We start from the raw sequence: 14859 nt of genomic DNA on the forward strand, positions 1-14859 counted from the left end.
ACACTCCAAATGGCACATCCTTTCGGATGGGGAATGTATGGTTTTCACGATGCACTGCAACCGCCTCTCGTTACTGAATGAAACAGAGGCTGGTTGGCTAAAGAGTCATATATGTCAGCATATTGTTGGCCTGTTTGAAACACGTTGAGAGCATCTTAATTGTTGTTCCAACAGAAAATCATCCATAGTTCGTGCAACTCTCTGTACACTTGCTGAGCTGTTTACGTGCATGTCTTAAAGAGAATGGGGGGAGGGAGGGAGGGAAACCAAATGCATGCAATTTTGTTTTGTTGGGTTTTTTTCTTTTCTTTTTAAAGTGCTGTGAACAAAGGAGTAGTATCTCTATAGCAACACAATAAATTCTATGGATTGTGCTGCCTTTTCCCCCTCCTGCCCCCAAAGATACCAGAAACCTTAATTTTGCCTGTCAAAATGCATGAAGTGGAAGGGAGAGGTATGCGCGAGTGTATGACAGACATAAAAAATCTCTCCCACTGGCTCTTTTTCTTTTTAGGGTACAACCATGTTGCTGCCTGTAGGATCAATTACGTAGCCTGACCATCCTTGAGAAACGCTGTTTTGGGGGGGGGTGGGGGGGTGGTTATATATATACATTTAAAAAAAAACAAACAAACTTGTTCTGTACTTCAATGGCCTTCTGAGTCATGTTGCAAGAGATACTACTCTCGGCATGTCCATGCATGCAGATGGTATTGAACTGGCTACAATGTTGACCTCATTCTTAGTCCATTCTGTCATTGATCCAATGCTGTACTTTGCATTTTTCTTTTAAATGAAGGTTACGAAATGTCACGGAGCCTTAACAGCATAGCTGGCATAAGTGGAAAAGCGATAGGATTATCCTCAGTGTCTGCGCCCTACAGCTCTCCTAGTCCAGTGAGACGTTCTTGGTCTCCCATCCCATCTATTTTGTAGCATGGATCAGTAGCAGAGAATGGTCTAAAAAGCTTTATTTTCAATTAGCCTATGCTATGTTGCATATAATCCAGGTGACTAAGTCTGAAGATGCAATGTCTCACAGTAGCACCTGCTGGAAATGGTGTTACTCCTGATGCTAGGTGACAACACTCCTAAATAGCACTCAGATGACAATAGGCAGGCATTTACATAGAACTGGTGGGCCATACACGCTGCATGGTATCAGTACATAGAATGAAGGGTAGATGCACCAGATAGTTTTCTTCCTGGTGCATCCTGCTAGTTTATGCTTATTTTAGCTAATGGTGGATCAACTGGCTCTGTATGGAATGGGTTAGGAATTTAGTCAATGCTGAAACATACCAACGATGGAAGATTTTGCTTTTCTCAGGATATTTTTGAGCCATAGGAACCCTGCAGGAGTTTGAGCAAACAAGCACAGTAGGATGAAACGTTGCATGGGCACCTATTTTAAGCTGAAAGCAATACTCAGACACACTGTAGAGAGGTCTCAGTCTGGCTGACTGCATGGGAAAAAAAAAAAAATCCTGTTGAAGAAGAATATGGCTGCCTCTGCATGTAGCTATTTCACCTTTTCCTCCTTCCTTTAACACTAAGATGCCGAGCTTGATGTGAAAAGCACAGGGAAGAAGCTCAAGTACTGATTGTATTCTTTACATGCAGATCTTTGCAAAGAAAGTCCAGTCATTGCTAAATATATGCCAACAGAGGCAGTCAGAGTGACCTGACAAGGCAAGATGGAGATGAACATTGATGGCTAATAAACATCTGTGTGGAACTGTGCAGGCATAGAAGACCTTCTCATTTGGACAAAGTTAACTCGCTCCATGCAGGTTTTATGGATGATTCTTCGTGAGTTTGGAGTTGTACTAGAGATGCAGGCTTTTTCTACGGCCAAAATGTAACAAAACTGTAGAAGATCCTTTTTTTTTTTTTTTAATCTATTTTTTCGTTCCATAGCATGAATTGCATGAAGAAAACAAAACAAAACAAAACAAAAACCCACCAAAAAAAAAACCCACCCCAAAAAACCCCAACAAAACCCAAGAAACACTGCAAATGTATGATTAAGAAGAAAGAAAAAAAAAAAAGCAAAGTTATATATTTTCTTTCAAAGCTCTTTACTTTTACATACAGTGTTGTAGCCAAAATGTAAAACATTATAAAACTGTACATTTCTTTGCTATGGATAGCTTCTTTTTGTATACAAGATACAGAGTAATGGTTTTAAAAAGTGCAATCAGGCAGTCATCGGTCATATTGACCACGCCTTCACAGTTCATCACACCAACATGGAAATCAAGAACTTTTAATCCAACTAGAAGTGTATAAAAATAAGAACAACTTTTTCCTGTCTGTTTTTGTTGGCATGCTTGTGACACATGGGACCTTCCTTTGGACCTGACAGTAACAGCTGGCTAATTTTCCAGCTCTGGTTATGTTGTATTTTATTGATGTATAGATCCAACGTAAAGACCCTCCATAAATTGTTCATATTACGTAATCAGTATGAATTTTAAACAAAACAGGTGGTATTTTAAAACTGGGACTTATAGTACAAAATCAGGAGAATACTCAAGTATAAACGGTCTCAAAGTTTAAGAAACAAGACAACAGCATTGTATGCAATTTAGTACTGAGTAAAATGCATGCACAATGTTATGCAAAACAATTCTAGCATGAAATAAATTTTGTATCATGGTTTCAGTGCCTGCTGTATAGTGTAAAGGGGAATCCTTTTCCGAAGCGATCAGGGGTTTCCAGAGACTTGCTTCTAAAATCTTGAATAAATACAGTGTTCTCAACAGAAATGTAGGAGAAAAGCTTGGTATTGCTTTGGTTCTACAACGCTAATTTTGGTTAGTAGATAATAAATGAAGCCTGCAAACACTTGATACAACTGATGTCTAAAGAACTCTCACCATTAGTAACTTCATGAGGGAAGATTAAAACCCCGATATTTATCTAGGTATCTTCCTTTTCCCTCCCCAACAATAATAAAAGTTTGTCTTTTTAGCTGACTAAATGAATTCAGTTTTTCTTACTTCTTTGGGGCCCGTCCTTCACTTGTTCTTCACTGAGCCACAGCAGTCCACCTGATACGAAACTCTGAAAGAAATCCAGACATCCAAGTTGCACTTTATTTGCCACACAAAACATGCAGCACTAAGAACTGAGAAACACAGTGTGATTAAATTTCACTTTAGATGCTACAAATGACAACTATGGACTATGTATCAACAGCATTCTAGTTGCTTGAGCATTTTTGTTAAAGTACTTTTATAAGGAAGGATACACCTTTATCCTCATGTATGAAACTTCGAAAGAGTTGGCAACCTTCTAGGCAAGCTACGGCATTTGCGACTGCTGCTGAGAATGGAAATGTAAGGGAACTGTATCCCTATGGTCTGGACGAAGCAGACATTAAACCACAAAAAAAAAAACAGAAGAAACACTCATGGCTCTGGTAAGTGCTAAATTATAAACAAAAATGCCAACTGCAGCTGGACCTTGTCTTCAAAAAACTCTACTCCAAAAGGAAAAATCAAGGAAAACTTCAAGCTGTGTTTTAGGAACAGAAGGCAGGCTGATAATCTGAATTTGTACGTAATTAGAAGACTCCTCTGTAGTCCTCAATGTAGTGTTATGTACTTGATTTCTACCTAAATTGACTATCCTTGTTCCCTGAGAGCTATTTTTCTCCCACTGTTTCTATGCTGTTATTTTCAGCTGATAAATGGGCAATTTCTTACCTTCAGAGATAAGATCCGGGTTAATCTAGGATCTGAAAGTTGCCTAATGAACAACTCTTCCTCTTATAATGTACTAAGAATCAAGAAATAGATTTATCTGTCCCATTTTTTCATTTAACACTAACTCAAGGGCCCAGCATGAAGGCTGTTCAAATTCTCCATTTCCATAAGGAATACTAACAATTCAGCTGTGCAAATCCTACATTGATCTTCCCCTTCCACTGTGCTTGGCATACATACATATATGAACCTTTGCTGACAGGCTGGGGACACATGCCCATTCTGTGCTACTCTTTACACCTACTAGTCCCCTTTTCAGTTAGGTACTTCTCTGAGCTTATTCTGATTTGAGGTAACTGTGTCTTTTGGGTGACTTCTATAAACCCTTCAGAAACAGATCAGCTCTTTCCATTCACCACCCTTCAGGAGGTGCTCTAAAGCTTAATGTCTGCCTGACCCCAGAGTTCCCTTGCACACAGTGACAGCTCTGACAACACAGGGAAAGAAGGCGACAACTGGAAAATTTCAGGGGCTGTTGCACTGAATCCTTAGAGAAATTTACCACATCACCCCAGCTGACTTACATTTAAGGAGCTTTTGCTGGGGTATTACAATTAAAATATTAATTCCTTCAAGCCTGCCCAATTCCACACCAGGAGGTATATATCTTGATCAAAGCATGAAAACCATGCACGTGGCTGGATTCTGACCTCAGCCTGCAACAATGCCACCAACTACTTCTGACTTCACACCATCATACCAGCAGAAGCACGTTCTGTGGTTCACTTACATTCTGCCTGTTTCCTGATGGAAATGAACATCTGAGTTTCTTCTTCTGCAAACACCTTTCAGCAATAGACGTCCGGCTACAGGACCTGATGCTGGTCCTTCATCTGAACCCACTGGCAATTAGTGGTTTATTACTTGCTCACATTACAGGCACACTTCAACCGCACCTTGTATACATACAGCTTTCCCTCTGACTGTATGAAGGTACTCATGTTTTTTCTGGACCAACCTGATGTGCCTCCACAACTACAATTTCAGACAGCAAGGATATGAGAAGTGGTTTTTGTTCTCTTATTCCAACAAAAAAAAAAAAAAAAAAAAAAAAAAAAAAAAAAAAAAAAAAAAAAATCTAGCTAATACTGCTGTGATAACAGCCAAGCTCAACAGTCATTAATCATTAAAGTGATTTTTCACATAAATTGCCTTCCTTCTCTTTGACGTTTCAAGGCCAAAAGAGAAAATACATCACTGAAATAAATGGCTGCTAGGACAAATGAGCAGACTGAAATACAGAAGAGAGCAAGCAGGTCTAAGGCAAGGGCATTCAGAAAGGAACTGAGCACAGAGCTGCTTACAAAAAAGAAATCCTGAAGAAAAAACAAGTGCAGTTATTACCCTGACACTTTGCATATCCTTTTAATAGTTTCAAAACAAGGCAGCCTACCTCTCTGCTTTCCATATATATCCTGGAAGCAATTCTGTCTTTGAGCTCATACACAAACTAACTTTACTTCATGAAAATGTGCTTAAATTATGCAGATTATTTTCAAGTCACTCACTTATTTGAGCTTGGGCGTAAAATACCTGTCTGTTCAGAAGTCCCAAAGAATCTGCATTCATCTAGGACTGTGGGTGCCACATTTCTCTCTTTGGGGAATACAAATGCTTATTTTCAATCAAGAACAACATTTGAATTGAAATTGAACTTCAAATTAGAAAATAGATCCAAAACTGTACCTCTTGACTTCTTTCCTTATCTGACAAGCAAATGCTTTAAAACTAAGCACATTCATCTGCCTCTATGGAAAGATATATTTCCTGGTTCAGGCTAAGAAAGCTAGGTTTTCAACTTTCAGCATTCACTTGAGCCTTTAAAAAACTTTATGCAAGTACATAGGTCCAAACATCTTCAGGTACGAACTATTAAGAGCATGTGCTCTATGGCTTCCATTGGTTTCTCTACTGCTCATCAAGCACAGCTTAGAGATTCTTTAGTCAGCAAAAGATGAAGTATTGCAGTTGCTTTAGCTCAGATACCACTCTAGGGTACCTGCACAGCTTCTGGACCCAAAGGGCTTAGCAGGGACAACACAGCCTATGCAAAGGCTGCTGACCTTTGAGTCACACCAGACATGTCGATTGAGTCCAAGCAAATAAGCTCAGTAGGAGCCATACTTTGCAGTGGTAGCACCAGTGCAAGTAGGTGACTGGAGAAGAGGCAGCAGTAGGACAAAAGGTAGGAAACAAAAGGACACAGGATGGATCTGGAAAATGGGTTATGCAAGTAGGAGGGAGGGGAGCATATGAGGAAACAGAAATCAGTGGTGAGGGGAAAAGAAGAGCAAAGAGAGAGGGAAGTAGTAGTAGCGATGCTTACCTAAAAAACCATCAAGGACCCCTAGCCTAGAAGGCAGAGCCTTAGCCTGGAACTTGGGAGATGGAAATTCTATTCTTGGCTCCACTGTGGACATGCTGGGTTACCTTGGTTGAGGCATTTCAAATTTTGTGCCTCAGCTTCTGTTTCTGTGACATTATTGTCTTTTGAAATTGTTCTGAGGTCAAAAGAAGAAAAGTATTTAAGTAGGAACAGTCAATTAAAATCTATCAACTTCGAATTAAGGCTTCAAAGGAAAGAAGCATCTCTCCATTATTTAAAAGATGCCATATTTCCTTGTCTGCAGAAGAGTACAATACCCCATAGGAATCCCTTTTCTTTTGTACTTTAAAGCAGAGGATTATTATGGAAAATGATTAAGCACCCACACAGTTAAAATGACAGAGCATCTTCGTTACTGATTGGCAACTCCTCTACTGCCCTAAATTTAGGTACCACATCTTCATGCATTCAAATCAGTAAAAACAGAACACAAGCTAAACTCATTTGACATTTGCAGCAAAAATAAAAAATCGTGTCAGAACATGAAAAAATTCCCAATTCTTGGCTCCACTTACATATATATATACGTACATAAAGTATGTAAAAACACAGAATGTTATAGCAAAGTGTTTGCAAACACTTAAAAGATTATGATGATCAGGGAATACTGGAATCATATTGAACTGAAATTCTGCAATTTCCACTGACAAAGTCTTGATCCCAAACCTTGCAGACAGAACTTCCCCAAGATTGCATTGTATCTGAATAATAAAGTGGTCCATAGGCAAAGCAACCTGGAAATACATGAGAAAGGTGAAAATGAACTCAGAGGCTAGCCAACAGAGGAATGGGACTTAGACTCAACCCCCTCTCAACTTGCAAAGGCTTGTTTGAAAATACATCCAAACCTGGCATGCAAGAAAATGAAAACGCCTGAGGAAGTTTTGCAAAATAAGCATCACCTCCGAATTTTCCCATTCCCACAGCCAGCTTTTATTCAGGAATAATTACTCTGTTCCTCGTTTCTAATCAAGCTGAAAGAAGTGCTCTCCCAATACTCTGAATTTATGCTTCCTCACTCTTCCACAAGGTAACACGTGGCTCATCCAGGTCATTATTCAACTACAGAGACCATTCTCATTGTTGAGTATTTTCAGTCACAAACTCTCTTTTCATGTTCTACTGATGAGTAAAAACTGCCTGTAAAAACAGGCGAATGCAGAGACAACTGGTGGATGAATGTGAATGAAATGCACAAACAGCTGAAGAATGTGCCTTACTTCACTTCCTTCAACCTCTAAATGGGTTACAAAATAACAGTAGCTTTACATATACAGTTTCTCCATAATTTCAAAGGCACGTATGGTAAACACCTTCCTTTACAGTTATTCTTTTGGACATTAATCCAACAGGCAGCCATTTCCATAAAGCAAAGCATTTTAATTCAAGGCTATTAAATCATTCTTTCTAACATGGAGCAAAACATCCAAGACCAGCATTTATCAGGAATTAAGAATAGCACAAAAGCTAAAAGAACAAAGCAGGTACTATCTCCCTTTTTTTTTGCGCATAAATCAAGATACTGGTACCTCAGAAGTTCAAATTTCCAATTACTTTTGTGGCAGCTAGAGTTTTCAACAAATTCAGTGTAAGCTCCACTTTTCTACTGTGCACATTTTTAAATGCAATCAAAACCACACAAGATGATTCCCTACCACAGACTGCATCCACTCCCAGACTTTGGGAAGCAAGACTTACATTTTCTGCTGAAGTATTATTTTCTTCTTCCCTTTATGTAACTCTCAGCTGCTCTGAACTGTAAGCTGGTAGTAAATACCCAAAGCATGACTCAAATACTGATGAAAAATTCTGGAGTCTTTTTTTAAGAAAATTTCTAGGTAAAAGAAAAAGCACAAGACTTGCCATATGCTACGAAAATATCAAAATCCATAAGAGAACCCAGGGGAGTTTCTGGTGAAAACAAAACATTGCAATTTCAGCAACAAAGATCTGTCATCATCTTGATTTCTAATACAGGGGAAAAGGAAGTAGAAGTCCCAGAATTAGTTAAGGATTAGTTCATCTAAGTAACCCAGGCAGATTAACTAATTAGTTAATCCAGTTTGGATTGGATCCAGAGTTCAAGGAATTTAATGGAAAAAATAGTTAAGTATTTGATTAAGTGCTGGACTAGGTCATAGGCCTGATCTTAAGATTTCTGAGACTGGAAGGTAGGGACAGACATTGCTGTTCCAGCTGAAGAGAACTGGAAATTTCAAGATGTGCTATGAATGAGAAAGAAAACCCACTGCAGGTTAATAATTCATTATTACTAATAAACAGCGGAAGAGGGGGAATTACGACATCCAAGAAATAGAACAACTTGTCCCCCATTTCACTCCCACCATACCAGCAGGCTAGAATGCTGCTACACCTGTGTGATTATTCCATCTTCAGGACCTATATCTTGAATCTGACTTCTCCCTTTGCTCTCCTTTTCCCCCATTTTTTAGTCAACTCTGTCAGGCTTTCTACTGCCGTTCATTTAAATGTCTTTCCATGGTCTCCTGTACATTCAAACTGATCTCTTTTGCCTGTTTTCCATCCTCATCTCAAGTCTTATGACTCAAAAAATGTCTCATAAAGCAAAATCAAATCATATTCTTCCCCTCCTGCTCAATTCCTCTAACCTTAGCCATGTACCTGAGCAAAACCTTTTGTCACTCAAGCAGAAGTGACCTTTATGGCAGGTGACAAGAACTAGTTAGCCACTAACAGGACTGACAACCTGCAGTCAGAGGAGGAAAGCTAATGTCATATAAGAAATGGTGACTGGGCAAATGGGAAGAAAAGCAGGACTGCAATTTTTCTTTCAAATGAACGCACTTCAAATTCAGGGTCTGGCTATTTAAGCAGAAAACCATCAAGTCACTCAGGTACGCCACAAAAGTCAAACAATACCAGTGACTGCCAAGCAGCTTAAACAATTCTTCTAAGAGACAGAAACTTCTGATACAAGACACACATCTTCCTACCAACATTCTTCAAATGCAACAGGAGTGTCTTGCACAGGTGCACAGGGAGGTTGCACGAGTGACAACCGCAGATCTGCTAAACTTCAAACAACAGAAATACACACAACAGTTTCCTTCTCCCCCTCCACCCAAGAGCCTGAGAGATCTCTCGACTGAAGGTCAATTCACAACTTAGTATCACAGCTGGAGAACAAGCTCACCTTTTCTCCCTCACGAATGTCAGCTCATTGGCAGGTTTGGTTATTTTCAGAAAATGCGAGTGGAGAGCAGCTGCACAGACACTTGATTACCTTGTTCCAGTGGTATATATTACAAACCCTGTCAGTTTATTTGCAGCTAAATGTGAATGCAGAATTCCTACATAAATGGCATTCTCAGTTTGGCACTGAAGACCTGCATTCACTGCAAAAGCATTGACATAGCACACTGGATATACATTTTGCCTGGCAGAGACAGACCTTCATCAGGATATCAAAAGGCAACATCACTAAGCTCTGGACGTCAACAAGGAAGGGGATTTCTTTACTTGATAAGAAGCATTCCACCGTCTGCTCCATGCCTTACAGTAGAAAGCCTTACCTTATTTTGAACAATGCCTTATTCTGCAAAAAAGGCATACTGACATAACTGGGCATTTAGTTCTGAATGAATGAGCAACAACTTGGTTTTAATATTCAACGATGAACCATCTACAATGAATTATTATTCACTCTTTATACTACAGAAGCATCTAGAAGTCCTGACTGATGACAAAGCATTTCATACGTGAAGCTCTCAAGATATATCATTACTTCTTAAAGTTTTCAATTTATATAAGCAAGACAAAGGAGAGAAAATGCAGCTCTCAACCTTTCAGAGATAAAGATCAGATGCAGATATGAAACAAGATCAGGACCAGGAAAACCAAAGTATTCTTTTTCTCCTCCTTATCTCCCCAAATCACTCTTTGCTCTTCCAAAAGTGTGCCTGTGTTACAGATGTGGAAAACTGAACATTTCAAATAACCAAGTCATATTTATTTGTTAAATAATTTGCTGGACTCCTTTGAAATGGACTGCAGCAACAGCATGCACAGTCAAAATACACTCAGTACAGCAACCCCTGTGTTACAGGTCACACATAGTAGCCGTGACTAATCAAGGAACAGAAATATTTAGAGGGAATGATTACTGAAACAAGAGAACATGTTTATTTGGTACATATTGGAGGAAATCAAAGGTAGAACTCTCAGACAGTACCACCCAAAAAAAAAAAAAAAAAAAAGAGAAACTCTTCAGTACATGTAACAGAGACGCTGTTGTATCTAGAGAATGACATTGAGGACAGTCAGTAACCAGCAGCTTAGACAAGTACAAGAGGTCACAGCCCGGCGCAGTATATTGCAATGAAGAACCACAACCAGCACATGGATTAAAAATAATAAACCACTTTAAAGTCTCAATTCTGCACTTTTTGCAGAGAATCCATTTCATTATTGTTACAGATTCTTCCAATATCTGTAATACAGCCATAATCAGCTCCACAGTTTCTCATCCATTGAATAGAAAAAGAATACACCTTTGAAAATTAGGCCATGAACTATAACTGCTGTAAAATGAAGGGGGGGTTTTACCCTTGCAGCCCATATTCCCACTTTAATTCCTTCCCCATCATGTGTAAGCTGATACATCATTAGAAAGTCTCAATATCCTCAGAGCACTTCTCTGAATATTTTGTAATTCTGTAAGGCTTCTTCCCTGGCAAGCCTGCTTTAAAAATTAAACCACTGTTTAGCAACAGTAGGTCTCATTAAAAGGTGCATTTACCACACAGTAGTATTCTCTATATTTAGCACTTGAAATACATCAAATACCACAGCAAATGTAACTATCGTGGGTGGTAAACATCTAGTTTAATGGCATTCACTGTATTTGTGTGAAAACCAGTTTTATAAATAGCTTCCCAAACTCTGCTCAACATAGGCAGCTAGTAATATCTGAAGATAATTCACACATTTTCATTTCTCCTAAAGCAAGCATTAGGCCTACATTTTCTGCCAAGCACTCACCTGGGATAAGTACTGTGGGCATGCTCTGAACAGTAACTCAGCTGGGCTGCAAAAGTCAGAACTAACCTGAAATTACCAGGAGCATTCTGGTCTGCGTTCTAGTCTGGGAAACTTGTAAAAACTTTCTAGTTAGATTTTGATGTCTTCCTATTCAAAAGCAGCTGGAAACACAGGAGCTATGTTGGATCAAACTGTCCTCAACAGCTACAGCTGACTTATGTCCTTTGACAAGAACTTTTCTATTGTTTCCAAGAACTGTTGGAAGTTTTTCCTCCCTAAGCAGTAACTTCAGAAACTTCAGGCTTGGTTTGCAAGTTAATGGTAATTCATGCAGATCTGCATCCCCATAAATTTATAATAAATTGATGTCAGGCACAGAACATAATTCCTCAGAAATATTGCTCCTTTCAGAGCTTAATCAAGATACAGCTAGCTCAGAAGGGCCTCTTTCTCCCTTTCTGCCAGCCTTTTAAATTATATCTCCTTTTTCAGTTTTTAAATCCTAGTCTTCTGTTTAAAATGTCTGTATGCATATATTTATGTTCACTGGCATTTCTCTGTGATACAAGCTGCATTTTCTGAGGTGCTGACAAATCCAGTAGAAGTTGGCAGGTGCAACACAAACTCATGACATCAAGATGTAATAATGAAAGACCAGAAGGGGCCATATGCCTCCACCTTCTCAGACCATTTCCTCAGACTGAATTTATAGATCAATAATAAGCAATTAAGTAGCTTCCTCAAAGACTTCTCAGAAGAACAAGAAGTAGTTATTCTTTCTTCAGTGGTATTGCATCAAGGCAAAATGTTTGTCATTCTACCTGTGGGTAAGAAGGTAAATTCCTGTGAAAAGGACCCATGAAACCATTTTTAAACCAGTACACTTTAATATGCATACTCGTTCCTTTCAGTCTCAGAAAAAACTTTTGCAATTTCCAACTATTGTGTTCATTATGGGCAATCCTCTTGTAGTGCTTCTGAGCTACACAATCCAAAGACGTCCATCCATGTCCATGATGGTATAATTTCAGGTGTACTAAGTCTAATGTGGAGTTTGACAAAGGGCCATGGAGTGTCCTGCCCCACATCCAAGTAAGATCTGCTTTGCATAACCAAGAGCTTTGATTGGCTTTGGGACATGAACATTTGCTTCTGTGTCATCACCACACATCCCATGTTCGTTCCATCCCCAAGAGAAGCACTGGCCACCTAAAAAGAGGATACAAAATACAGAATAAAGGTCACAAAAACACAACAGCTTTGGTTAGTTTTTGGGAGCAGATTTTTCAATTCATCTTCAAATTAGTTTCTAAGCAATTCTGCTAAGGTGGGGAAAAAGTTCTCTTGAAAATGGATAGAAACTCAGATGAACTATTCTCTATCTTGTTCCATATTGTCAAGAACATGAGATTAAAATAACAAATACATTTGAAAATCACTTAGTAAATACATGGTTCAGTACTGATAGACAGCCCACAAAATCTCTATGCATTTTAAGGACCTTCTCTGAAACAATGTGGAATCCCTGTCTTTAAAGTTCTCCCTAGCAAGCAAAACCAACACGAACCAAGCCCAGTGACTTTAACCACTCACAGCATGATCTGTAGACTGGGGAACACGGAGTCACAGAGCAGTCAAATTACATTTCATACCTACTTTCAAGTTCACATCTAACCTTTTTCCGTTAAATATATGTCTGCGACAACTTGCCTTACTCTTAATCATTCTACCTCTTATTCTTGCTTTGACATCATTTCACTGCTTTTATTACCCTTATTTTCCCTCATTATTATTTATTTTTGTAACATCAACTCTTTTATATCCCAAATCATGATCCATGTATTATTATTTCTATATAGTACTCCTTCTTGAAGCACAGTATGCAAATTTTGTTCTATAAATGGCTGGTATAATAAAAAAATCCACCAAAACCCCCTCTTATACTGAACTACAAATCATATTTCCTCTCTATTTCTTTTCTTTATTTGGCTGTCACAGACTGTGCCTGTGAATTTGTAATAAAAAAGAAAGCCATCCTGCAATATAATCACGTTTCTGATGCTACTGTTATTTTTGAAAAGCAGCAGGTATTAACAGCATGAAGTACCATTCCAAAGAATGAGAAGTGCCAAAATTCACAGTCCGATCTCAGTCATAACTCTAAAATAATTTTACTTTCCCAAAGTCAAAACCGAATTATTGAAAAGCTAGCAGGACCATCTTTCTCTCCTGCAAATTCAGTAACATTTAATTATTGTCTGTTTTCTTTACGTTAGTATAGAATCGGAAAGGACCTTAAGATCATCTAGTTCCAACCCCTCTGCCATGGGCAGTATATTAAAGTTCTCTTCCATAATGAAGTGTAAACATTACTGAAGTCAGATGTAATTAAACAATGTCCTTTAATTTTCTTGACGATCTTTAAGGCAATGGAACACAATAAAACACCACTAGAACAACATGGTAAGCTAGATACATCTCACTTAATACAGCAGCTCCATTATTCTTGTCTCAGATGGCACCAGCTTCTCTCATGACTATGCATGCACAATATTGACAGCCCCGACTAAATCATAAATGCACATACATGTGCTGCAGAAAGGTAATAAAAAGTAAATGTGAAACATATCTAAGTATCAACAGATCAGAACATCTAAGAGGTTAACTGCATTTTTTTTTTTAAGGTTCCAGGTAAAAAAAATTATGTAAATATTAACAAGCAGGAAGAAAACATCACAAGCTGAGAGTAGACATATCACAGAACAAATATGCTTGTTTGGATGGAGAATCACTACACATGACTTAAGGATTTCTCTCCACTCCCCCCTAGTCCTGTCCCATCAGGACGAGTGAGAGGAAACCAGAAAGCTTTTGGTCACCTTGAGTTACAAACTGCTCATTGGAACATTAATGGCACAATAAATATTCAAAGCAGCAGTGCAGTAGGAGATTAACCTCTCAAAGTGATAAATACATATCTTTTGAAAAAAACATCACAGAAAAATTTACAAGCTAGGAAGCCCCGAAGCAAGAACATCTTCCCTAAAATAAGGATCACTGAGTCTTTTTCAGCCTTTATTTCTCCAAACACGTAGAAAGGCCACCAAACAGAATATTCTACATGACTGCTGTGATCTCCAAGGTTATTGAAATGAAGAGCGAAAACTGGCAATAGAAAAACAGAGAGTAACTAGGATTTATGAATGGTCTGATGCAAAAATACCTCATACATAGACGGACAGCCACTCAGAAATGTGTAGGGATGAAAGGGCAGCTGAGAGATGCAGAACAGGCCATAGAAATTATTCTCATCACCATCAAGTCATAAGGCAGGCATGCTAAAAGGCAAAGAATTATTGTTGTGAAAATAAAATGTATGCTATACCACACCTGGCTGTAGGTGATTTAGAGAAAGGTTTGTACACAGAAGAAGACAGATGCTAGATTTGTGTCAGAGAAAAGAGAATTTGCAGAAAACACATAGAGCTTGTACTAACATATTAACAAAGTTTGGAGGAGGCCTGAGCAAACTGACTGCAGTGCCACTGGCCTGGACAGAACAAGCAGCTGTGTGAATCACTGGCACAGAAGTTGAAGTCAATGAAGACTAAAGATAATGAAGCACCTATTTAAAAAAAAACAAAAACAAAAAACCACAACACAAAAACCAAACCAAAT

The 14859-nt window shown here is 38.6% G+C and overlaps 2 protein-coding genes across 2 annotated transcripts in view; one reads left to right on the top strand and one right to left on the bottom strand.

Moving 5' to 3' along the window:
- Positions 1-2299, top strand: part of KCNC1 (potassium voltage-gated channel subfamily C member 1) — a gene marked incomplete at its 5' end in the record, with an annotated part of 109455 nt that extends 107156 nt beyond the window's left edge. Inside the window, one exon of the mRNA XM_080617860.1 lies at positions 1624-2299. Within this exon, the coding sequence (XP_080473986.1) occupies positions 1624-1688 (65 nt within the window). The 3' untranslated portion in view covers positions 1689-2299. The remainder of the gene's footprint in view (positions 1-1623) is intronic.
- A 9827-nt stretch (positions 2300-12126) lies between these two features.
- SERGEF (secretion regulating guanine nucleotide exchange factor) overlaps positions 12127-14859 on the bottom strand; it is a gene marked incomplete at its 5' end in the record, with an annotated part of 174219 nt that continues 171486 nt past the window's right edge. Inside the window, one exon of the mRNA XM_080617861.1 lies at positions 12127-12390. Within this exon, the coding sequence (XP_080473987.1) occupies positions 12224-12390 (167 nt within the window). The 3' untranslated portion in view covers positions 12127-12223. The remainder of the gene's footprint in view (positions 12391-14859) is intronic.

The sequence above is a fragment of the Psittacula echo genome (assembly GCF_963264785.1).
Source record: "Psittacula echo genome assembly, chromosome: 5".
NCBI classification, from domain to species: Eukaryota; Metazoa; Chordata; class Aves; order Psittaciformes; family Psittacidae; genus Psittacula; species Psittacula echo.